Source organism: Aythya ferina, assembly GCF_964211825.1.
Source record: "Aythya ferina genome assembly, chromosome: 21".
NCBI classification, from domain to species: domain Eukaryota; kingdom Metazoa; phylum Chordata; class Aves; order Anseriformes; family Anatidae; genus Aythya; species Aythya ferina.
Window position 1 is genome coordinate 1,089,567 of NC_140319.1, and position 25,413 is coordinate 1,114,979.

At 52.1% G+C, this 25,413-nt stretch overlaps 1 protein-coding gene and 1 long non-coding RNA gene across 4 annotated transcripts in view; both read left to right on the forward strand.

Moving 5' to 3' along the window:
- The first annotated feature begins 407 nt into the window (after window positions 1-407).
- Window positions 408-9,618, forward strand: LOC311422382. Of its 2 annotated transcripts, none has more exons than XR_014685306.1 (2): window positions 408-1,289; window positions 5,782-9,618. It is a non-coding gene; the product is annotated as an uncharacterized lncRNA (long non-coding RNA). The 2 variants fall into 2 exon arrangements; XR_014685307.1 differs by having other exon boundaries at window positions 9,110-9,618.
- Window positions 9,619-11,990: 2,372 nt separating this feature from the next.
- SPEN (spen family transcriptional repressor) overlaps window positions 11,991-25,413 on the forward strand; it is a 65,888-nt gene continuing 52,465 nt past the window's right edge. For both annotated transcript variants that reach the window (XM_084495372.1, XM_084495373.1), the window contains exon 1: window positions 11,991-12,350. In XM_084495372.1, coding sequence (XP_084351498.1) covers window positions 12,268-12,350 — 83 coding nt within the window. In that variant the 5' untranslated portion in view covers window positions 11,991-12,267. The remainder of the gene's footprint in view (window positions 12,351-25,413) is intronic.

Here is a 25,413-nt window from a genome sequence, read left to right on the forward strand (position 1 = left end):
AGCGGGGCGTTTGTCAGGGCAGCTCATTGACCTCGGTGATTTATCACTGGAGGCAGGAGGCGGGGGGAATATCTCCTAGAAATAAATATATCCCTTAATTCTCCGTGCGGCTAAACTTTCCCTCACAGCCCAGCCGGGGGAATAGACTTTAATCTCCTTTATGCGCCCCTGCGGATGGCTTCGTCCGAGGCAGGATTGCGCTGAGGCGATCGGCATCGCCCCTCCGCCGCCGGCCGCCTCCCTTTCTCGCCGACCCTGGCGTTTTAAGGGCACCACGTAGCCTCCCCATTTTGCGGAGGGAAGGAAAAAAAAAAAAAAAAAAAAAAAAAAAAAAAAAAAAAAAGCAAAAGGAGGATATTTGCCTCACAAAAGAGGGAGGAGGAGGGGGCCGGGGGCTGCCCGCCTCAGGCAGCACAGCGCCGCCTCGCCCGCGCGTGGCGGCCGCTCGCGGTACTGCAGGAGCCGCCCCGCCCGCCGCTCGCTTCACAAAATGGCCGCCCGGCCAGGCCACGGCGAGCGGCGCCCAGGCGACAAAATGGCGCCGGGCGGGCAGCGGGGGGAAGGACGGGCGGCGCGGGGCCGGGGCGGCGAGCGTGGGCAAAGCCGTGCCAGGAGCACGGCCGAGCGGCCCCCCCGGCGTGCGGAGCCCCTCCAGGCGGGCTGTGAGAGCGCTGCGGGTGAAACCCGAGCTCCCCCCGCGCCTTCCTCACGCACCCCCCTTCTCCTCTCCGCCTTTGCAAAAGGACGCGAAAATGCCCGGAGACGCGCGTTTCCACTCGGCCTCGGGGGCGGCCTCAGCCTCCCCCCGCCGCCATCGCCCCTGTGGCTCCCCCACGCCACAGCCCGCCAGCACCGACCCTTTTGGGGTGTTTTTTTCCCTCAGAGCGTGAAGATTTTGGGGCCAGAATTGCTCTTTCCACCGCCCCCTCCACACACGCACGCACCCCAAGGTGGGTAGTTCTATGCCTAATTCTCCTCCACCGCTTTTTCTCCTTCGTAGGGGTTGAAGCCACCGCCTCTGGCTCTCCTCACAGCGTGGAAAATGCCCAAACGTGATTAAAAAAAAAAAAAAAAAAAAAAAAAGGCACCGAAAACCCAAAACACCCAAGGAGTGATTTATCTGCAGAGCTGGAGGGGCGCGGGGAAGAAGCTGCTGCTTGCCTGGCTCCGCACGACAGCCTGCCCGCCATTCGGGTAATTAAAAGCATATACTTGGTGTGATCAGACGTGGTAATACCGTAAAAAAACACCCCGTCACATCCAAATGCTCGCTGGAGGCTGCAGCCAAGGTACCACGTACGCTTTTTCTTTTTCTTTTCCTTTTTTTTTTTTTTTTTTTTTTTGTTAATGCTGTCTTACCTTTCTCTGCACCACAGTATTGTTACATTATAACATTGCCCCTGCTTTGTTAAAAACCACACACCTAAAATACTATTACTTTTTTTTTTTTTTTTCCCCTAGAATTATAGATTTAGGCCCATGCAGATGTTATTTTATTTCTACATATATGTATATTTATATATCTCTTTCTTCCAAGGACTGATTACAGAATATAAAACAAAAGCCACACACCTAAAACACTATGATTTAATTACATATAATTACTCAATTTTGGCCCGTATATATGTTTGATTTTATATTTATATATATATATATTACCTGTGTTTTCCTCCATTGGCTTTCTACTACAATATATCCTAAAAGCAGAAGAAAAAAATGCCATAATAAAAAAAAAAAAAAAAGGAAAAAAAGAAAAAAGCAACCCATTTCTTTTTAACAGTCCATGATGGAAGTTTGTGCCTGAATGTTTTATTTGTTCCACAGAGATGTAGATTTTTCCATGGGATATTTGGGGAGGATTTTTTGAATTAAAAGATAAAAATAAAAAATGAAAACAATGAAACAGAACCAAAAATGAAAAACAAAAAATACAAAAACAAACCCCAGTAACTGAAGCTGCAAACGCAATCAAATAGTCCAGATCAGACAATTCATTGTACCAAAAAGAGAGGACAAATTAGTTCAACTTAAGTGGCAGGGCTTTGCTGTAGCTCCGGGAGGAGGGATCAGCTCCTTTATTCCACCATCTAGCGCTCCAAACACCACCATTTTTTGTGCTTTTGTGTTGGTGCGTTTTGTTTCCAGCCTCGCAGGCTGCAAAACCCCGCCGCGCCGGGCACGCATATGTTGTATACAGAGATTTGCTGCAGGCAGGCAGAGCCGTGCCCCGCTCCTTGTGCATTCCTTTCCCTTTTATTATCTGCTCTATGGCTCGCTCGCTTTTTTTTTTTTTTTTTTTTTTTTTTTCTCTCCCTCTGTGGGTAGGAAGGTTTCTCTCCTCTCCCCAGCTTGGCTGCTTATTCCAGAAGTTTCTACAGCAGAGGAAATTGCACGGGGGAGGGGAGCACCCACTGCGGAGCCTTTGCCGCAGCGCCGGGCAGGCGTGGTCCTGCCGCCGGGGGAGGAGGAGGAGGAGGAGGAGGAGGAGGAGGAGGAGGAGGAGGAGGAGGATGCACCACCTCCCTCCCTCCCTGGTTCGGAGGGGCTCTGGCTGCTCGCAGCCTCTTTCCGAGCCTCTCCCCCCTGCTACATTTCCCCATCCTTGAAGGGGGTGCTGGGAGGTGTTTGCAAGGCTTTTTTTTTCTTCTTTTTTTTTTTCTCCCCTTCCCCCCACCCCCTTTGCTAAATAAATTAAAAGCAGAGATGTCTCCTGATGGAGATGGATGAGGCTGGGCTTACAGCAATGGGGTCGCTCGCTCGCATGCACTGCCGCAGCCTTGATCTGCGGAGCAAGGCTTTGCTGCTGATGGCAGAAGTGACCTTTCCCAGGCGGTGGGAGAAAGGCTTCCCCTCGCCCCGACGTGCTTCTGCTTGGAATTCATTTTAAATAGCAGCGTTATTATTTTTTATCCACCCCCACCCCCCCCAACAGCTTGCTGTTTCAATGATTTTTTTTTTTTCGGTAGCCTGTGGGTTGAAGCTTCCTCATGATCGTTTTTTGTGTGTGTGTGTGCGCTTTGAATTGCATTTTAAAATTGCCCAGCTGGAGACAAGTCTTGATTAGAGCTGGAACAATAGCTCCATTTTATTAATAATGGGAAGGATTTACAATTCTACAGCACCTTCCTTGGAAGGCTTTCAAAATCATTTGCAAACACACACATATTTAAGCTTTCACAGCTCTGCCTGTGAGGTGGGTAAGTATTTTAATAGTGCCACCAAAAATCACGTAGACCTGGAATTGGTGGCAAATCTCCGTTTCTGAGTGCTGGAATAATGACAGATCTGGTGGGGTTTAGGGCTGCAAAGCTGGGAGGGGGTAGGTTGGTATGCGGGATGGCTAAAGGCTGTAACCTAAATCTGTTTAGTGTTCTCTGTAGATGTATTTTGCTGTGTCCTGGGAACTGGGTTGTTATTTCTCACCCTGCTCCATGCAAGTGACCCTTCCTTCTTGCTCTTTGCCAGAGTGAAGATGTGGACTTGCCTGCTTGTCAGTAAACATCTGCTTATAGATTTTTTTTTTTTCTTTAATTCATTACCTTCTTGTAGTCCCCAGGTGACCTCCTGTAGTGCTGGCTCCACTGTGGTTTGACCACAGCTTTGCATTAAAGCAGGCTGTGAGCACTAATGTGTCTCTGTGCAAGCCAGAATGACCTTGCCGGGGGGACTGGGCCCACCAAGCTAATGCAGATGCTCCGCTTCGATTACACAACCCTGCGTGCAGCTTTTTTTTTTGCACATCCCTTCCCTGACCCAGGTAGCTCAGGGGACTGTTGCAATGCTATGGGTGAAAGCTGTCTTCTGCCGTAATTTTTTTTCCTCCTAGGGAAATGCAAGCTTATTTGTGTAATTCCCACTCCATGGCAGATACCTTCTCTGTAAGTACTGTAAACATGCAGCGATCCAAGAGCCATCGGGGCAGTTGGATCTGGCCTTGCCAAGGACTGTAAGGCACAGTGGTCTGGTTGTGTGTGTGCTGTACACTGGCCACAGAAAGCCACAATGCTTCTGTGGTTACTTCTGTCTGGATAGCATGAGTAGGTCCCAGGGCTTCCCCTTCCCACCACTTGCTGTTTCACAAAAGAAAAGGCCAGTGCTTCTGGAAAAAGCTCTGCCTTGTGGGCTTTAAAAACAAACAAACAAAAAAGGAATAAAGAAAAACTGCTGTGGATTAGTCATCTTTATTGTTAAAGGAGGCTGTGTTTGCTGGTCCTATCTATGTAACGCAAGTGCATGTGAGATATTAGCTATTAGCTCTATTTGTGAAGGCTGGTAATGTGCTCTGGTCACTGCTCTTTGGAGTTGTGCCACCAAGGCTCCATCAGGCTGCTGCTGGCAGGTGGAAAAACTGACAGGCTGGCTTTTCATACCCTTCCATCCATTTTCCCTTTTCACTGCCAATATCTCCGCATTGGCAGGTGTGGAAACACAGAGGCTGTAACAACAGCAAGTGAGGATAGATGAGCTGTCTTCTAGGGTCCAATGCCAGAGAAGAAACCCCAGTGTATTTTTTTTTCTTGCCTATGGTGGCTTTTACTCTAAGCCCAATTGACTGTATCTCGGGAGAAGACTGAGTTTGATCCTTTTGGATGCTAAAATCGATGCTGTTTTTAATCCTTTGTTTTTTTTTTCCCCTTCCCCATAGTCACACAGAAGAGCGAGCCATGCAATTAAAATGGGATAGCAAAGGACAGCTCCCTCCCCCTTTCCCCTTTCAAAAAACCTTCCAGAGTTGTGTGCTCTTGAACTGCTGCATAGGCAGAAAACATACAATGCAGTTGTCAGCATTGTGCTGATGTGTGGCACATTAAAAAAAAAACACACACACACAAAAGGGGTGGGGAGAGCGGGCGCCTCCAGGGAGTAAAACTGTGGGGCCCCTTTCCCTACAAGTGAACAGACCTACGTGCAATAGTATATTACTCCTAATTTTGCTCAGGCAAATGCAATGCACAGACGTCAGAGGGAGGGTTGCAACATGCTAAATTGTGTTGCTGAAGATCAGGGTCCCCTTGAACTATTTTTTCTGTGAACTTGCTCCCATGAGATGCTGCGGCTTCATTACTTGATTCCTCAAGGTTGTGCTTGCTCACCAGGAAGAAGGGAAATAGTTCCTTACTGGGTGCAATTTCTTTTGTTGTGTTGCAAAATGTAATAAAAAGCACCTGGTTCTGGTCTCTCCTAGGTCGTGCATGACTTCAGCAGGCAGAGCCCTAGCGGTTACTAGCGAGCAAGGAGAGCGGGTATTGGCACCTTGTCGTTAGCCTTCCTTAACGAGAATATTGGGATTGGTGTTGTGTGAGTGCAGCATTCCTTAATGAGAGCATTGGCATTGGTCTTGTGCGAGTGCCTCTGGCTGACCAGCGGAGGGGCCCTGCCCTGCTAAGCTGGAGCAACACCTAATGAGAAACGCAGTGATTTCACTGCCAGCGAGGCAGCCTGGTTGCTGCAGTGATTTGTAGCGTGGCTGTGACTTTATGCTCTTCTGGCAAAAATTTAGCTGAGGATTAGTATGAGGTGTCCAGGCCAGATTTCATACCGTGCTCCCTGTGCTGGAGAGCTGGGGGAAGCTGGTGTGTGGTGGACGTGAAAATTGCCAATAGCTCGTGTGCCTGAAGTCTCTCATACATTTGGATTAAATGAGCATGGGCAGGAAAATAATTTTATTCTCTTGCTAGGACGTGTTTGGAGATAAGCCTTGTGTTTCTCAGAGGTCTCCGCTGGCCTGCAGGTACAGTGGACCAACAAACTGACCGTTTGGGATGATTTCATGTTTTCCAGGCTGGCACACCCTGTGGGACTCAGAATTACTTTTCCTTGGCAGTTTGGGACAACTAAGTGAGTTACCTCTTGAGCACTGAACTTTTACCGCCCCATGCTTTGGACTGAAGAGTTACTAGAACTACATCCGCGAGGTTTCCAAGCTAAACAAAACCTGAATTTCTGGTGCCAAAAAGCAAGCGAGTGATAGAAACCTCCACTCCTCCTCCGTAAAGGGGGAAACCACAGCCTTTCCAGCTTTCCTATTATAGCGAAGAGTTAAAAAGGCATAAAGATGCGTCGTGAGGTCTGCAGAGCTAGTGGTAGGGTAAAATGAAAGCCAAAGCTAGACAATAAACTGTTCTGTGCTGTATTGCTGGAGAGGATTTAAGATGGGATTGCTCTTGATGTGCAAGCACTTTTCTTCTGTGCCTTTTCCTTGAAGTGAGAGTGATCATGGCATGAACGTGCCCAGTCTGCTTCGTTTAAAACACAGTTACGTCGCTTCGGTATCAAAATGTCGTTTGGTGAAACAAAAGTGTTGATGTTGGCTGGCTTGCGATTTATTTTCTGCTGGGTGTGCCGATCAATCAGATGGGGAATGTGGGAAAGAGCAGCCTTCAACTCACAGGGCTGGACTGTGTTCTTTGTGCTAAACTCTTGTCCCGCAGCATCTTCAGCATAATTTCTGTGATTCCTCCTGGGCATTGCATGTGGGGCCTTTTATGTAGAGTTAATGCACATCAACGGGGTGTTAAAAATGGCAACGTACAGCATACAGTGATCTCTTCTGTCCGAAGGGTTTGGTTTGCTTTTAAATCCTTTGCAGTGTGGGGCTGGCCTCCCCCCACAAACCCCCTCCCACTTTCTTTTCCCCTGAAGCGTCCTATTTTGCAGCCTGGAAGACTGAAGTCCTCTGTTTGGTTGTTTAAATACCCTGTGTTTGGGAAAAACGAGCAGGTACAGCTCCTCATGTGGTTGCAGAGATCTTTGGGGCCAAGGCAGAAGCTGGCACCTTGATGTTTCTATTTTTTTCCCTAAGTTTCATGAAAAATTAGGTATTAATTCTAATATATTTGCTACGCAGTAAGCAAGAGTGAGCTCTTTTGCAGTCCTGTGAGTGCACATGGTGTTTTGGTTGCGTGGCTTAGCAATTGCTCTGTGCGGTGCTGAAACGTCTGTTTTTGTGTAGCAACGTATTTTGAAAACAGAAGTGTGCTTTTATATATATACAAACGGGTTCACTGTACACCAAATTCCAGGGGCTCCTGAGCTGTGTTTACTGTGCTGCAGAAGGTAGCTGATGCTAACCCACTGGCTACAGTGGCAGTATTTTGTGGCAGCTCCCATCCCCAGTGCTGTGTGGATAAGAACACCACCACCGGCTTTAGCTGGGAGCGGTGTTTGAAAAGGAATTGCTAAATTCTGGGTGCAACCATTTCAGTGACTCGAAGGGAGTCTTCTGGACAGAGTTACCACGTTTTGAAGGCTTGGAGCACTAACCCTCAAGGAGGCAAGAACCCAAATCAATAGCTTTATTGATACAAATCCTATGCTTTGTGTTGCTTAGGATCCAGAACCAGGCTTCATGTTCCAAGCATTACTGTATAAACCAATCTCCTCCATCTTGGCAACACATGAGCCCAAATATCAAACAGCACCAATCCCTTCTTGGAGAAAATTATCCGTTGCATAAAATGTAATGGGTAAGCAATAAAATTAGCCCGGTAATTCAGGCTGGCTTAAAAATGAGATAAAAGCCTGGCTGGCAATTTGATATTCAGCTGCCATACTGTCACGTTAATAAATATAGTCAATGAGCAGGAAGGGCACGTAAATAAATTTTCCAATGGCAAGATGGAGGCTGGAGCTGGCCAGCTCGAACAAAGCAGAGCTCCGAGCGTTCTTGGTGCTGTCTGAGAGCCCTGGGCTGAGTAACACGCCGTTTTCCTGTAAAAAGCAAAGCAAGCTGGGTGCCTACTGGACACTGGGGATAATTGCTGCGTGCCGTGACTGCAGCCGCTGCAATCCTTGCAGGTCTCTGGTCGATGCAGCTGGCCGATGTCCCCAGCTGCAGGGAGCAGTGTAATGCCTCCCTGCCCCAGCTGCACTGCTGCGAGCTCCAGAGGCAGAGCCCTCGCTAAGCCAGACCCAAGCGTAGGAAGTCCTGGTCTTAGCAAATATAGCTCTGGTTGCTGTCCTTGTTCGGTATCTAATCTTTTTTAAATGTTTGGCAAGCCGTCCCTGCAACACGTGGCAGTGTGCTCCACCACTTGGGTAAGACACAGTGTTAAAAATGTTATGAACATTATGTTACATGTTAAAAATGTATGAACTTGCCTTTTCAAGTGTTGTCTGCTCGCTCTGTGACGTGCCCTTCAATTTATTCACATTTCCTCCTAGATGCGAGGCTGTCTCTGGCTGTTCCCTTCGCTTTTTGTATGGACCCCAAGGATGTTTTCTGATTCTCCTGCCCTTTTTTTTCTCCAAACTGGAGAGCTGCTAACTTTATTAGCTCCTTATATGGCAGCACCATTTTCTCACGCCTTTAATGGCTCTCTTTTGATCTGTCCTGCTCTTGCTTTGCTTTTCTTGATGTGAACACAGTGTTCAAGCTGAGATGGGTTTATAACCTGCTCCCTCATTAATATCTGGCCTGGTATTTTAATCCTCTCCAAGTGGTGATAAGAAACATGCAGATGTTTTAACTGAGTGTTTGACCGAGATACCCAGAGATAGCTGGGTTCTCACTACACCTACCGCGTGTATGAGTAATTAAATTGTGCCTTGCCGTGTGCCGGACACTGCCCTGGTGTGTGCCGAAGGCCGAGAGGCATCAGGTGGAGGAGAGCAGCTGGACTCTCCTCTTCTTGGCTCTTTGCCCCCCGCGTGGCAGTAGCACACCGGGGTCCAGGGTTATCTCAGCCCTTGGTGCTTGCCACCGGGCTCGTGTCGCCAGCAGTGCCGGGACCGTGGGCTGGCATGGGTGGCGTGAGCACGTGTCCCTCCTGCAGTGACAAGGACAGCAGCGGTTGCTGCCACATAAGGCTGGTCCTTTATCGAGGTCCCTTTGGCTTCCTGAGGTGGAGGTTGTGCTCGCTCCTGTCTTGAGCATCAGCCTGTGTTCTTTAAAATCTTAGAGTGAGCTGGAGGAATCCCGTCACGGCGGCATTGCCCAAGTTGCGTGTTGCAACTGGGAACAGTTTCCCCCCAGAGCATATGGAAAGGATCAGAATGGTCCAGGGCTTTGCTTTGCGTCAGGGGCCGGGGTTTGTGCTCTTCTTCCAGCTGGCTTTCATGTAAATGGAGCCTTTTAAGCACTGTTTTCAACCATTTCTTCTGTCAACAGAGTCCATGCCTTTGTTTGCGACAGCTCCTGGTTGGCCTGCAGACGTCCCTGCCGGCCAGCCTGCTCTCAGGATTGTGGTGTGACAGCAGTGACCCCGCGAGAGGTTTCTTTGAAGGACCTGGGAGCCCGTGTGGTTTTCTCTTGTCCCTTGGATGTGTTTCCCTGGCAGGGAGGGAGGGAAAATGGTTGGAAGTGTTGCCTCAGCAAGCATGCCCAGCTGGGGAGGGGAAAATATGGCATCGAAAAGCTACTTGATGCATGGTTTGAGGGAAGGGGGGGGTTCTTTCCTCCCCAAAGTGGATGCCTGTGGAGTGCTTAAAAAAGGTATAGACAAGTAGTTCCTGCTTGTTGGGCTTTTGACCAGTTAAAACAAAGAGCTAAGCCCATTTCCATAGAGAAATGTGTGGTGGAAAACTCTGGTGGAGTACATTAGCAATGCCTTTTCGTGTGTGTGTGTGTGTGTGTGGCTTGGTCACATGCTTTAAATAATAAATGGTTTGCATTCAAAAGATGTATTTATTTATTTTTAATCAGTAGATCTCAGTTTGGCAGAGCAGTTTAACACCCGTCATCACTGGGGAAACTGAGGCACGGGGCCATGAAGGGATCAGCCTGCAGCCGCGCGGCAGAGCTGGGGATAAGACCCAGGTTTGCAGAGGCTCAGGTTGATGTGCGTCAGAGGTCTGATTAAATCAAGAGATTTGCAAGTTTAAGTGACCTATAGCTCGACGACTTTGACCAGTTGCTGCTAGAAGGTTTCAGCCGCCCTGGGCAGGGTCCTGCCAGACCGGGCGGCATGTTGCAAGGTGCCCACCAGAGATTAATGAGTGTGGACTAAGGGCAGAGGTGGCACAGTTGAGCTCCGCTCATCCCAACAAATAAGAACATGGTTTTAATCAATAGAAAAGCGCCGGCAGCAAGCGGGAGGCTTTGGCCAAGGAAAATACTGAAATATTAGTCTGCTCTCTGTGGTGAAAGCAGCTAACTGGCTTATGTGGCTTCAAAAAAAAATAAAAAAGTACTAATGGCCCTGGGTGCGTGTTCAGTTTTATCCTGACCTCAGACTGCTCACTCGCTGCTGCTCTGAGTGTTGTGGCAGTAATCAGCTGGGCATTTTTGGGCACATAAATGAGCGGTATTATCAGCAGCGCAGAGTCTCACTTTTTTTCCTGAAGGTGCAAAAAGCTACCCTCCAGGTTAAGGACGTGCAGCTCCGGGTTGAAGAGCTGCCCTTCAAGCAGGGATGGGTCAGACCGCAGCCTTGTCAGCAGTGTTAAGTACCAAAATCCCTGCAACTGTAATTTCACATCCTGGCACGCTCTTTTCGGCACTTCGTCCTTTCACGGCGGATGCTGGGTGCAAAGTGCTGCCTGCCCCGTGCCGCTTGTCGTGGGCGGCTCACCCTGCCCGCGCTCCAGCACCGGGGCAGGCAACTTCTGCCAGCAGCGTGCGCGGAGCTGGAGCTCCCAGTGGGTGCTTTTTTCCGAAAATCCCCACAGAAAACACACGCTGGGGCGCGGGAGCAGGGGATGCCTTGCTCTCCGAACCTCTGCACGGTGGGAGTTTGTTTTCCGTGGTTCTCAGGGCGACGCGGCCTCCCCGTTTCGGTCGGGGGAAGGATTTGGCAGCGAGGCGCCCGTGGCCGTTTGCATAAGAGCGAGGATGATTCAGTGACCTCCCTCCCACCGCCGGAGCGCTTGGCGGGCGGCCAGCGCTGCCAGCCCCGCGTGAGGTTGCATATAGCTCTGAACTTTGGAGTCATTAGAGATAAACAGCGCTATAGGCTCCTGAAAGGCCGCGCAACGCCGGGCCCTTGTCTGCCTTAACCCAAATTAATTTTTTACTCGCTCTTGCTGATTGCATCGAGGCAGCGCGCTGGGTTTTCCTTTGGTTTGCGTGTCACGGAGAGGGGGAGCCTCGAGGCCCCGGCTTCTGAGCGGTGTCGGGGTGTCCGTGTGTCCGGCCCTGGCCCTGTGGGAGCACCGCGCTGGGAGCGCTTCTGGGAGCATCCTGGAGGGCTCGTCCTGGCCCCCCCCGCCTTGTGTCCTCCCCCCTGGGTGCTGGGCACACTGCAGCCCCTTCCTTGCCGCGTACCCCACGCTGTGTAACGCAGCTCCTTGCTCTGAGCCCCGCTCCTGCAGCGCAGCCCCCTCGGTTCTCATCGCCTCCCGTCCGTGTCTCACGGTGCCCCCCTCCCTCAGGGCAGCCCCGCTTTCTGTCCCCCCCCCTCACCTCACGCCGCGCCCCCTCTTCCTCCTCGCCCCCTTTTTTGCAAGCCAGCCCCCCCTTATCGCTGCGTACCCCTTATCGGCTATACAGAGGGGTCACACCCCCCATTTCCCACCCTTTTTGTGCCCCCCCCATCCCTCCCCCCTTTCTACACCCCCCCCATTCCCCCCTCATCGCTGCCCCCCCCATTCCCCCCCCGCCCCTCTCTGCCCCCGCGCGCCCCCGCGCATGCGCGGTGCCGCCGCCCGGCCGCGGGGCGTTCCGCGCTCGCGCTCCTCCTCCCCCCTCCCCTCCCTCCCCCTCCCCCGCCTTCCACCCCCCGCCCCCCCCCGCCCAATGCCGGCGGCGGGGCCGCGGCGCGCGCCCGTGCGCGCAGTGCGCCTGCGCGGGGGCCCCCGTGTGGCGCTGCGAGAGGCGCGGGGGGGGGCGAGCGAGCGGAGCCGGCGGAGCCGCGAGGGGCAGGAGGAGGAGGAGGAGGAGGAGGAGGAGGAAGGGGGGGGCGGCGGGGGGGGGGCGCCGCGCTGCCGCTGCCGGAGGAGGAGGAGGAGGAGGAGGAGGAGGAGGAAGCGCGAGCGAGCGCGCCGGGGCCGAGGCGGGGGGCGGCCGGCAGCGAGCGGAGCCGCGGCGGGGGGGGGGGAGCCCGCCGCCCGGCAGCCAGGGGGCCCCCCCGCAGCCCATGGTGCCGCCCGCCGCCGCCACCACCGCCGCCGCCGCCGCCGCGGGGGGAGGCAGCTGAGGGCGGCGGGGCCCCGCGGCGGAAGAGGCGGAGGGCGGCCGGCAGGAGGCGGGGGCGGCGGCGGGCGAGCGGCGGCGGCGGCGGGCGGCAGCGCTGCGCGGGGGGAGGCGGCCGCGAGGCCGGGCAGGGGCCGGGGCCGGGACCGGGGCCGGGGCCGGGGCAGGGGCGGCGGGCTCGCCCCGCGCCGCGCAGCATGGTGCGGGAAACCAGGCACCTCTGGGTGGGCAACCTGCCGGAGAACGTGCGCGAGGAGAAGATCATCGAGCACTTCAAGCGGTGAGTGGCGCCGCGGGGCAGCGGGGGGGGGTGTGGGGGGGTGCACGGGGCGCGGAGCACCGGGGCCGTGCCGTGTTACCGCCTGGTGCTCCGGAGCGGGCCGCGGCCGTGCCCCCGCTGCCAGGCGGAGCTGCCGGGGGCACTCAGCAGAGCCCCGGAGGAAGCAGCGCCCAGCCCCGCAGCCCTGCACGAGGGCAGCGCTCCGCGGGCCGGGCCGCTTATTGTTGGCTGTTGGTGGCTTTTTTTTTTTTTGTGTGTGTGTTTTTTTCTTTTTTTTTTTTTTTTTTTTTTCCTCCCTCTCGGTGTGTCGTCGTTGCATAGATGAACCCAGCTCCCACGGCGCAGCTCACGAGGAAGTAGTGGCTGTTTGCACGGTTGTATTTTCCTCCTCCCCGCTGCACGGTTCCGTGCGAGAGGAGGCTTCTCGTGAGTCGCGGCAGCACCGCGGCTGTGGGAAACGTGCGCGCACAAAGTTGGTGCCCGGCGCTGCACGCTGGAAGCTTCTCCTAGGAAAAAAGAAGAAGGTGACGAGCCCCGGGTGCAGCCGCTGACCTCCCACCAAGTGATTTTTGTTTTTTATTTTTTATTTTTTTAAATTCCGAAAGGATTTGGAAGCTTCCTCCAGCCTGCCTCGCTCTGCTGCCTTAGCGCTGGAAAAATGACGGCGCGTCCTTAATAATGAGTCACCATGGGAAAAATAGATGTGGTTACCAACACGCGAGGAGGCTGGGCCGGGGAGCCCGCTGACAGATGGCGGGCCTCGGCTGCCTCCCTGCCCGCAGCCTCAGCCCAAAAAGGGGCCGTGGGTGCTGCCCCCCCGCCTCGCTCACAGCCCCACGGGTGGCACCGTGCCCCCCGTGGCTCTGGGGCCACGGCTCGTGGTCCCCCCACTGCCTGTGCGCAGCCCTGGGCCAAGCCGAGCGGCCCTGGGGGGCTTCTCCCCACACCCGGCTGCTGCCAGGCGGCCTCTAAAATGGCGGCGGGGCCCCGGCGGCGTGGGCAGGCGGCGCGGGGGCTCGGGCACCCCCGGGCTGCGGGCAGGGGGCCCCGCCGCAGGGCGATCCTGCGGGGCTGGGAGCCAGACGTGGCGAGGCTGGAGCTGAAATGAAAAAAACAGGAATCGTAAAAAAAAAAAAAATACAAAGAAAAACAAGGTTCAGCTGCGTATCCGCGCTCGGAGCGGGGGCTGCGCCGACCTATTTACTCGTCGCTTCTCTTCACGTTTGCCCCCCCCTCCCAAGCCTTGCATTCCGCCAACGCCACCGTCGGCTGCTCTCCCGGTGGCTCCCACGGAGGGGATGGCACTCGGGCATTTGCTGTGGTTTGTGGTGTCCCCGAGCCCAGGTCGCGGGATCGGGCGTTATACAAAGGCAGGGTTCGGGGAAGAAAATGCGCTGCGGGGCTGTTTGTGTAATTCCAGGCATAGCTAGCTGAGGAAATACGAGGCACTCGAATGGAAGTGGAAATTTGACATTCCTGGGTCTTATTTTGTCCATGCCTCCTCTTTTGTAAGATGTATTAAAGCAGGAAAAAGTTGCTATGGTACTGTTGCTTAGAGATGGATGTGGAAAAAATGGTAGGCTCTGAATTAATTACCTTTTTTTTTTTTTGTTGTTTCTACCTTTGCGAGTTTCGATTGGTGGCTTTGGAGGGAGGTTTGCTGCCAGGCAAAACCCTTCATTCCTATATTTTCTCGCTTTGTTTTGAAAAGAGATTTCTTTCAACGTTAGTGCATTTCGAGGAGGCCGGTCTCGCACGAGTAAACACACGGGTAAAAATACGCTCCAGCCGCTCTGTGCCTCTGCTCTGCGCATCTGGCTCCGCTCGAAGCATCTGGCTTGGGGTGCGGGTACCAGAGGGGAGGGCGAGGGACCCCCGCAGGGGTCCGGCTGCCCGGGTCTCTGCCGCAGGTACCCGTAGCCGCGGGTGCCGGCAAGGTGCAGGTACTGCCCGCGGACAATGGAGCCGCGCTCTTTGTGCGCCGGGGCCCGGTGTCACGGCTGCGAGGCGGAGGGCTGCCTCCTTGGAAAGAAGAGCTGTCGCCTTTGGAGCGCGAGCCTGAGGAGACGGAGCTGATCCTGCGAAATGGAGTTCCCACCCATCCCCCTGCCTGAGAGCGGCCGCTGGCGGCACCGCGCTGCCAGCGGGAGGGAGTTGGGGAGCAGCCCGCCTGGAATCCCCCGGCCTGGGCAGCACACTGCCTGCGGGGGCTTTGTGTGTCCCCTTGGCTGACGAGGTGCTGCGGCTCCTGTCTCACAGCCTGTGTGCCCGCTGTCCTGCTGCCGCCCGGCCTCTGCTAGGAGCCCGTTTGGGAAACGCGACCATCCTGCTTCCAAAGAAGCAAAATTCAAGGACGGCTCTGAAACTTCAGGCCTGGCAGGCGTGTTCAGTAGGAGGGGTGTGCTGGTTTTATCTTCTTTTCTTTCCTTGTCCAGTTACTGGGGGCACCTTGCTGGCGTTTGCAGTCTTTCAAGTCATTTTTTTAAGAGAAGGAATTAAGACGAAGGCGTTTTGCAGAAGCTGTCTTTTTGGTTGTAAAACACTCTTGATTGGTTACAACACTGTTTATGAATTCTCCTCTCAGATGAGCAAATACTGGAGTTGGTCTTGAATCCTTGGCTTATCACATAGTGTTATTTTTTTTCCTGAAAACTCCTTTTTATAGATTGTCTTCATACTAAAAGGGGTAGCAAGAGAGTGATTTTGTGTGTATTGGGGAAAAAAAAAATCACTCAGAGCTTTTGTTTTGTTCTCCTAGGCAGCTACTCCCTTTTGAAAAACTTCTTTCTAACGTGCTGTGTTTTCTTTCGGTGAGCTGCTCAGGCATTCCTGAATATGAAAGCAATCGGGGCCAGGAGCTGGGGTCCGCAGTTAAGATGGAGCAAACGCCGAGCCCCTGGCAGGGTGTCGGGGCTGAGCTGGGCGCGCGGGGAAGCAGTGGGAGCAATCATTCTGGGCTCACCTAATTAACGCTGTCTTGACTAGCAGGAAAAAAGTCATTCACCATCACTGGAACAGATGCTCGGCAGCTTGCGGAACAAGGCAACTAAATATAGTAACAGTTGTCCCCAGCACAAGTGTTGGCCTTCCATATTTTTTTTTCCCCTGTGTTTTCTCCCAGTTAATCTGAAAGAACACGGCTTTGTCCCTTTATTGGTGTTTTAAAGGGCAAGAGGAGTAAAAGCCGCTTAATTGCGTGCCATGTGACTTTGGTATGCCATCTCGTATTCTGTGGGAGAATTAAGATGTTCAGAGGGGCAGCCAAGCCCAGGAAAAACCCTGGGTTTCGGGGAACAAACGCCTTCCTTTAAAGTCACTGCGAATGCGTTGCAGATCAGAGCAGCCCTGGAGGAGACGAGTATCGTAACGCTTCTTCAGGCCTGTTGGAAAAGCAGCGAGCTTTGTCCGGCGCCACGCTGCTCCCTGGTCCGAGGGGTGTAGGATACCCTCTGGAGAAGCAGTTTGTGTTTCCAACACCGCCGCTCTTTGGAGTTGCTCTGCAGTACATGGGCGTAATCGAGAGCACGTGTTTGTTTTCAGTAACTTCCAAATAACATTCGGTCAGCGTACAAAATGTTGTGTCTGATGGTTGGGAGCCTGGGAACACGAAGCCTCCCTGCTCTCTGCTCCATGCATTGCTGCCGAGGGTGAAGGTGGCGCAGCGGGATGCTGGTCGACTGCTCCCCAGCCCGCGTGGGGCAGAGCAGTAGGACTGCCACTGGGGGACTGGCTTGGGACCCTTGGAAGAACCCCCCCGTGGCTGTTCAGTGTCGGAGCTGTTTATTTAGGACTGCACCGTTTCTCCAGCCTTGCCCACTTACGCCAGCAGCAGGTCTTTCGGTGCCTTTCCACAGGAACAGGCTCGAGTTGGATGTAGGAGCGCTGCAGTCCTTCTAGTAAAATTCTCGAATACGTTCCCGGGCTTTTATTGCTTACAATCTAGTGATGGTTCTTGGATATCATTTAAGATGCAAACACATGGGTAGTTACACTAAATCAGCTTTGCATATAGAGGTCCCTAACCAGATGTTAGGTTTGTCTGAGGAAGAGGCAGGAATATGGATGCAGAATGAACTACTTCTGCTTTTTTTCCCCTCCGTTCTTACCACTTGTAGGTGATGGTGTTTCCACAGCGCAGGCGCTAGCCTTTTTAGCTCAGCGCCTTTGAAAGGAAGGGGAAGGTAAAATTTATGCCTGTGCTTTGTTGAGGCAGTGTCTGGAATATCAGGCAGTGTCGGTGCTGGGTTATGCTGCGTTTTACAAACGTCTCCAGTAAGGTGATCGTAGTTTTACAGAACAGAAAACGCAGGAAGATCGTGGGAAGGCATTCGGTTGGGGGATTAAGGCGTGGGGATTAAGCTAATTGCCCAGAATCGGATGGGAAAGACAGACATGGAAGGCACAAGGCGTGTCCTGCCTCCCTGAGCCTTGGTCCAGCTCTGTAGCGAAAGCCTGCCTCGCACCGCACGAAGGCTTCTCAGTCGAGGGGCTAAAGGAGCACGGGTGCTGGCGGCGCCCCCGTTTTCCACAACACCTCTGGTGGTGCTGCCGGCCCTGGCCCCAATGGAGAAGCTCCCTGAGCAGCCACCTGCTTCTTCCCCACGGCAGAGCTGTGTCTCCTCAGCACTTTGGGGTCCGCTGGCTGCTCCGCGTTCTGCTCTTCGCGTGCTCTTGAGGTGGCAGCTTGGTGACGCCACGCTTGGCAGGGAGATGCCTATATAATGACTTCAAAGAAACTTAATGAAGAGCCGCACCGAGCACAGATTTGGACTAAGCTTCTATTAAGTGTTTTTAAACGCTGAGCCGTGTTAGAAAGATAAGTGGATGTACTTTGTTACAAAATTCTGTCCTCTGGTGAGTCCTGCCAGCATTGCTTGGTGCCTGAACTTTCTTCAGAGCGTCCTGGTTGCATGTCCTGGTCCTGTTCTGGCTGAAAGGCTGCTCTGAAGTTACACTGGCTTTTGGTATTTCTTGTGCTTACTCTAAATTCCATTGGTACCATAATAAATAATCCTGATGCCCTTTCTGGTGGATTGCTGAATGCCTAACTCAGTCATGTAAAAGCTCCGTGAGGTTGCTCAACGTGCACGGGAGATGCTTGTTGGAGCTTGAGGGTTGCTGTGGCCGAATCTGGGTCGCTGGAAGCATTTGGCTCCCTGTGGAACCCCTTCTGTGAAGAGAGAAAGCAGGCTGGTGCACGGAGAACGTAACAGCCCTTGTGAGGCATACGCGGATATTAAACCCATTCATCAACTTAAAACAGGGGACTAGGAAAGGCCTAAAGCTGTTTTTGATAGTCTTGTTGACTGTTTTTTTTTTTTTTTTTTTCCCCAATGCTTTTCATAGGACAGAAAGTCATGCCAAGTTCTCCGGCAGATGACCTTATTGCAATCTTAAGGTGTGTCCAAAATTAGGTCCTTGTCTTTGCTGAGGGCCAAGAAGCGCCAGCTAGCATTTCATAAGAAAGGAAGCAAATATCCAAATGAGTGGAGGGCAGGCTGCAGTCCTTGGGCACGTTGGTGAGTCAGGATGAACCCAGAGCTTTGTTTTCCTGAGCCGATGTGCTGCGACTGCAGACTGACTGGCTGCTCTGGTGGCTTCATGCTGTCGTCAGCTTGTGAGCAGGAGGACGTGTTCTGCACGTGAAGAAGCACTTGAGGAGCAATGACAGCCAAAGCGAGGTGTTCTGGTGGTGTTTGGGGATGGTGGGGAGGGGGTGAAGGTGAGGGTCGCCCCTTCTGGCTGCTGTCAGGTTGCTTCAGCCGGTGCTCCGGGAGGTGCTGGTGACAGGGGTGTAAGCAGTTAAGTTGCTTGTGGGGTGGGTAAGGTCTGGTTTTGGTGGCTACCAAAAATAAGCACTTGTGAGATACAGCGTATGTGTTTTTTATTAAGCTCCGTGAACTCGCTGAGGTCTGCGAACGCCCTGAAACCAAAGACTGGAAAGGCAAACATTCTTAAACAATGAACTAAGGAATAAACTAGAAAATATGATTACTCTCCATAATAAGATTTTGAGTTTAGCTGCGTCTTCGGCATGCCAATTTAGAAATCTCGTGGGAGGAATATGAGCCTGAAGATGGAAATTCACAGTGTACAACCAGTCTCGTGGCTTACCTTCACATGAGTCTCTGTAGTGTTCTGAAGATGATTTGAACAGTTAATGAACATCAGACAAAAGCTGCTTTTTTGCTGCCGAGCTAGCAAGGCACTGGCTCGGACCCGATGAGGGTACGTGCGGGGGCAACGCCAGAGCCTTTGCCTTTCTGCCTGCCTGGAGAGCTCCTGTTGTGGCTGGGTCATGTCAGCTCCGGTCTCCTCGGGTCCAAAAACCCGTCTCTAATGCCCGTCTGCAGTAATGTTTTAAGATGTGATGATGACTTCTGTGTAATGAATAAAACACAGTGACTGCTTTGGTTTCTGCATTTCCATAGTTATTGTTTAACCTACTAACACTGTGTAATCGTCACATGCAATCTGTAAAATCCTGTAGTGTGAAGATAACATCCCTTAATAAAAGAATAAACAGTTACAGACTTTTCATAAATATACCACAGTATATTCCAGGGCCTGCTGCAATCTGATCTGTTAACGGGGTAGATTGACTATGAAGGCAGTGTCTCTGAATTCATTTGAAGCAACATACTTCTCAAGACGGATTTTTTGGAAGTGTACCCTGTAGCACTGCGTGCGGCTGGCTCCCTACGCTATTTTGTATATTCATGCGTTGTATGAGGTCCAAATATTCATGGTGACTTGGGTGAGAATGCAGCAGAATTGGGATGCGAAAGGAACATCAATTTTCCGCTCAGAGAAACTAATCATGGGAGACGAGCGGCAGCCTATCTCGGTGACCGGTCTCTGTTTAAAAAACCCAGACACTTTTTAAGAACAAAAGGGAGCTTTTTTTGCTTCCTTTCTCTTCCCCTTTTTAATTAAGCTCAACAATTTAAAATTGAAAGCACTTTCTTTTGGTACACTTAGATCTGTGGCGTGCGTGGCCAAATCTAACGAAAGCGTGCTGAACGTGCCCCGGTCTCACACCGAAAACGAGATAAATCCAAAACTCCAAAAATCCCTGGGAGCAGCATGGATAGGTGATCTGCGCCAGCGCTCTCTGCAGATGGAGGCAATGGTGACTTGTTTGTGTCTTCCTCTTGGATGCCCTCCTATCCAAACACAAGACCTTACGTGTCTTCTGTTACCCTCTGATGTGGTAGGAAACTAGAGCTGGGTTCACACCAAGCTTTTGTCACAGTCGTGACCGGGCACACAATCACGGCTGGTTTTTGAAGTAATCTTTTAGCTCAATGAAAAGAGCACTGCCAGGCTGTAACTTTAACGAGTGGTGAATCAGCTTTCCTCCAGGTAGAAACCTGAGCTGCTGATGTCCTCTGTCCGCGGGACTCGTTATGAATATCTTGATGTCCTTGTCGCATGGAGCGAGCTGGGGTCCGTCCCATCGTGCTGCTGGCGTGAGTGCCTCCTGTCCCCGCCGGCGGGGGCGGCTGCCAAAAAGCTCACAGAGGCTTATTTCAGCGTTCCCTCTTCAGGCGCTCTGTGGCAGCTGTGGGTGACCCGGAACAGTCAGTAGGGCAAAATAAGAAAGATAAATTGCCAAGTTGGATGTTTAAAGTAGTCATCGCTGGAGGAAAAAGTCTTCCGGCCTCATTCACATCCTGACTGTGAGGAGAATAAAAGCTCAGAATGGATAACTGTCTTCCTTGTATACAGAATCAAATCTGATTTAATTTTGGGAATTCATGCTCATATGTGTGAGATGCAGCCCTCGGAAACCCATCTCAGTGTGCGCCTAGGTGGCTAACGATGTGCACAGTGACCTCCTTGTAGTCAAAGCTGAAATGAACCCTTGGTCTTCTGAATTCTCAAACAACTGGTTTGATGTATTAGTAGCAGGGAAGCTTTGCTATGTTTAAAAAGTAAGCGTGGTTTCAGTGCTGACATAGTATATGTGGCTGAGGGAACCCTGAGGTGTGCGGGATCTGACAGAGCTCAGGAAGCGTCTCTTCCTCCCCATTACTTGGAGACTGTGGTCCCACCGCTGGGGTGCCCATTCCTGCTCTCACCTAGCTCACCTCAGAGTGATTTCTGACAGCAGGCATCTGGGGGTGAAGCAGATCAGCAGAACAGCGTCAGGAAGGCTCTCTCATGGTGGTTACACTGCCGTAGCTGGCTGCGTTAGGGCAGGGAGGGCAGGAGGAGCACCGTCAGTGTGGGTTCTGGCACAATTCCTCCTCTGGTTTCAAGAGAGTGACCTGCCTGGAGCGGGGGAGCTGCTGGGGTCGGGGACTTGGAGGTGTCCCTGGGGCTGTGGATCCATGGCTGCTTTCCGGGAGGAGGAGTGAATTTCAAGTTGTTGAGGCTGGTTGCTCATTCAGACGGTGGTGGTTCATGGGGAGGAGTGATTCCAGTGCTTGGGATGGTCTTGGTGAGGGCAGACAAATCCACTTTATTTTTATGTTCTTTTGGAATACAGTTTCTTGGAAAACCTATAAAACCTTGTAGGAAGACAGGTTATAAAGTTTGTTTCACTAGAGAAGTATGAACTGGTGATCACCGAGACTCGTAAAGCCTTAAGATGGTACGTATTTAAAGTACTTTACAGCATGGCAGGGAGACCGTAATGTTATGACTCTGCATTTTCCTCCATCTGCTGCTGAATACATGCAAAGCAGGGCTTGGAGAAGCAAAACTGAGATGGGGATTTACCCTTTCATGTAAGAACAAAAAACCTGATTAAGCAGGAGATGCCCCTACAGTTGCAGTGCAAATATGTTCTTAAAATCGAATCCGACCAAATCCTAAAGGCATTCACTCAAATGAAAAGGCTTGGGCAATTCCTGTTCAGAGAGCATTTAGTGTAGCCTATCACCACCAGTATTGTTGAAGAAAATCTGCCGGTTGTGCTTTAAGCTGGAAGGAGAGATGCCCTGGAGATGGAATTTGGTGGCAGTGCATCTAGTGCGCAGTAACGCGGTGCCGTGCGTCTGTGTAGGTTGGAGGAGAGAGAATCACGGTGCGTTGGCCTGGATGGAGTGTGGTTGAGTGTGTTCTCTGCCTTGCAGGGCTCCTGCAAATTTCTGTAACCTCTTTGAGCTTCTGGGATTAGTTTTACTGTTCAAGAACAGTCTAATTCTTATATATTCTGATCTGCAAAGAGAGCAAGACTGATGTGATCTTGCCCTGCATGCATATCTCCCCTAATCACTGTAGAACCCGTTAGCCGGTTTCAGCTAAACTCGAGGGCAGAGGAGATGCTCGCAGTCTCAGAGATGCAATGTTCCTGCGCGTTTCATGAAAACAAGCGGTTTTAATAGAGGAGGGAGACCTGATTAGCGGCCCCATGGAGAGAAAAGCTGCAGCGTGCGTACAACCCTTATTAGACATTAAAGAATCCACATGGGAGAGAGGTGTTCCTAACCGTGGGAAAAGCTGCAGTGGGAACTGGCATTTATTGGACGCCAGGGAATTCGACCTCAAGACATGCATCCATAAGAAATGAGTCTTCATTATTACTGCACACAAAGCTGCTTTGATTTTTTTTTTTTTAATAATACGAAAATGTGTATTACCGGTAAGCCCTGCCATGGCTGCTTGTGTACTTCTCCTCCATTGTGCAGAAGTGGCCGCTGGCACAAGTTCCTTACCAATGGAGCTTCTGTCACTTTGCTGCGTGGCCATGGCAGCTGTACTGATGGAGCTTTAGCCCACACTGTTCAGCACGCAGCCCCTCGCTGCAGGACGGTCAGGGTTTGCCTTCTGACTGCAAGGCTGGTGTTGCAGGAGCTGCAGCGAGGTGCTGCGTGAAACCGGGAAAGGCTGAGGGCTTTTCCCAGCTTGCTTCATGTGATCCCGGTGCCCAGAACGCAGCGTATTAACACCTCGGCGGTATCCAGACGGTGACTCTGCCATGAAGATGTAAATAAAATATTGTAATTAGGATTGACTTCTACTTTGGATGCTAAAATGGAGCATTCAGCTGAGCTGTAAGCAAGAGGCGAGCGCTTATTTCAGCATGGATTTATCTACCAGACTATCTGATATGCCGAGCGTGTTGCTCTTAAATAACAGGTATCAGAAGTATCAGTGAATGTGCCTATGCTAGCTTTTTAATTTCCTACTTTGTCATCTCTTACTGAGGGATTACGAGCATAGACAAAGCCCTTGCTGTTCTCAGTGCGTGGCAGAAACACGTGCTGTATCTCATTAACAAAACCCCTGTTTGTAGTCAGAGCTGGGAGATTTCCCATAAAATGCTGTTAGGCTAAAGCGAGCAGGGAAATGCAGGATAGGCCTGGGCTCGGCTAGTATTTCGGGCTGAGGGGAGTTGGGGTCGGCGCGTTAAGGGTTCAGCCCCGTCACGTCAGCAGTTTGCCTTAGCGCCGTAACCTGGTCGATGGTTTGTGCTCCTGAACTTTGAGAATTGTTTAAAAATCTTTATTGCTAGAGAGCTAGCAAGAATGCCCTGCAGAACTTTATTCCCCACCCCTCCCCCTCTGAAAGGTCTCAGAGCCAATAAAGATCACTCTGAACAAGTTTTAAAGCATCTAAGATTGCAATCTAGAAAAGCATGGGAGCTTGGTAATTAGGGCGTGTTTCTGAATCACTGCTGCCACAAGGTCTGTTTGCCGTACGGTTTGAAAACCGGCACTCCTTGTGATACGGAGAGCTTTTATTTTGCGTGGTTTTGTGAAGGTAAAGGTTTTCAAAGCCTTACATTGTGTGGATTCACCACTCGCCGACAAGCTCTCCTACTCTTGATCATCCAGAACACTACCCCAGCCGCTTGTGATGGCTTATCATTGTAGAAACAGTCATTTTGTGCAAAGAAAGGTAGAAGTAAAGGCATGGAATTTGCTTTATTTTTAGCCATCTTTAACGTGACATAGCAGCTGGAGATAGGGAGCGTCCGTGCCATACGTTGGATCTCTGGAGGCTGCTGGAAGTGCTCCATACGTCGCTGGCAGCTTTGTGCCGCTACCCTCGTCCTGCTTGGTTTCGTCCCTGCGTGCTTCCCCTGAGAACCCTGTTCTTGGAAAACGGGGAAGATGGGGCGCTTGGAGGAGGGTTCCACGCTGGTGCTGTCGGGTTCTGTGAAGGGGCGTGTGTGTAGGTGCATTAGATAAATACTCTGGAACGTCACAGTATTTTCACCGCGAGCCTGAAGAGCCAGTTGTTTGGTTTCAAAGACAGGTGAGAGATTTCTGAGGTGCTCCGTGCGGAGCGTGGTCAGGCACCCTCGGTGCTGGGCAGTGGCGTCCAGCTGGTCGCAGCGAGTCCTGCAGCGAGGTCTGCCTGCACAGCAGCTGCCAGCGGAGGCCGGTGGCCGTGCGTACGTTTCCATGGTCGTCATTAAGCGTTCGTGATCCTGTTTGACAAATTCTCCAGGTTTGAGTGACAGGCTTACAAAGACGAGCAATTGTGGCTTGTCAGGTGACGGTCCCGCGCATGCTGTTCATTTTAAGTAGTTTTCCAGGACTGCGGGATTCAGCCCGTTCTCTGCTGAGATTACGTTTCCATTAGCGTGCATTATTTTTGTCCCAGCCCTGCGCACGCACTTATTTATGGCCTGCCTCTGGGTTTGCTTTCTGCTATCGATTGGTTGCTGTTCTCATGAAAGGACCCAAACCCAATAATGCAGTCTGTGTGTGGTCTGAGTACCTTTTGTTTAGACTCCTCTGTTCTGTATCTGTAAGCTCTCAAGTCTTCCTTCTGTGCTAGACATGTGATGATATTTGACCAAAGATATCCTGGTCCTCTGCTGAAGGCATGACTGGAAGCCGAATGTAATTCCAAAGGCTTGTGCCACGTAAAAGCACCTAAATATTTTCCATGGCAAGAAAAGTACGTGGTTATAATGAACATGAAGCACAGAATATGGTGGCACATGGTTTCTTAGGCCTGTTGTCCTCCATGGTCTGCGCCGTCAGTGGCGTGACAGCGAGGGCCACGGCCAAGCTGGTGGCCCTGGGGCTTGGCTCTGAGCAGTGTTCCCTAAAAAGAGCTGGTGGTGGGCTGGGGAATGGTGATCCATGCCAGCAGGAGAGCCCAGAAGGGACGCCCACAGAGGTGGCCTGGTGGCAGGATCCCTCCGGAGCCGGTACCGGCAGCCTCGGTGCCAGCGCTGCCCCGCCACAGGAGTAAGCGCAGCTCCGGGAGCACGCGGGCTGGCCTGGCGTTACAAATAAGGAGAAGCGAGGCAGACATCTGGCTAAGTATTACTTCAGGTCACATCGTTTTGTTATGAAATAACAGCAGAGGCAGAGGAACGCGATTGGCGGGGGGAAGCTTCACGCTGTGTGCGCCTTTTACTGAATACTGCAGGCCGTGACTTGCCTGCGCCGTAGCATAACCCGGCGCACAAAACGCCGCCCGTGCACTCCCGATGGCTAAAGATAGCTGGCTGCAGTCGAAGTGAGCCCAAGTGGATCCAGAATACCCAGTCGGCCCCTCGCAGCGGTGTGTCTTCTCAAATCGTGCCCCTAATGAGCGGTGCAGAAACGAGCACAGGAAGCCTGTGTTATTTTTGATCTTGCGATGTGTCTCGCGTGCAGGAGTACTGGGCGTAGCATCGTGCCGACTTCTCACCAGCAGTCGGGTGATGTTTTTGTAGGCTGACCTGCAGAATTCTGCAGTGCTGGAAATGGGTGGGTATGAAGGGTTTTTGCAGGCTTGGGGGAGTCAGCATGAGAAATGAGGAGGTGATCCGAATTAAAGTGGGAACCAAGGAAAGCAGTTTAAATTAAAGAAGCGATCGCCCCTCTGATTCCAAGCTACCTTTTCCTACCATGCGTATGCCATCCTTAAGGAGCTTAACCGCTTTATAAAACCACTCAGCTAAATGGTAATATTGGCTTACTGAATATTTGGCTTTCTCGTCATCCGCCCTTTGTTCGAAACGCCTTTGCTCGAGGAGGGCAGAGGCCGCTCATGCCCGGGAAGACGCCCGCTGCACGCGGCGAGGAGAGCAGGGCTGCGGCCGGTGGCGATGCGGTGCCCGGGGAGCCGGCACAGCTCGGGCCAGCACCGCTGGCGTGCGGCGTTC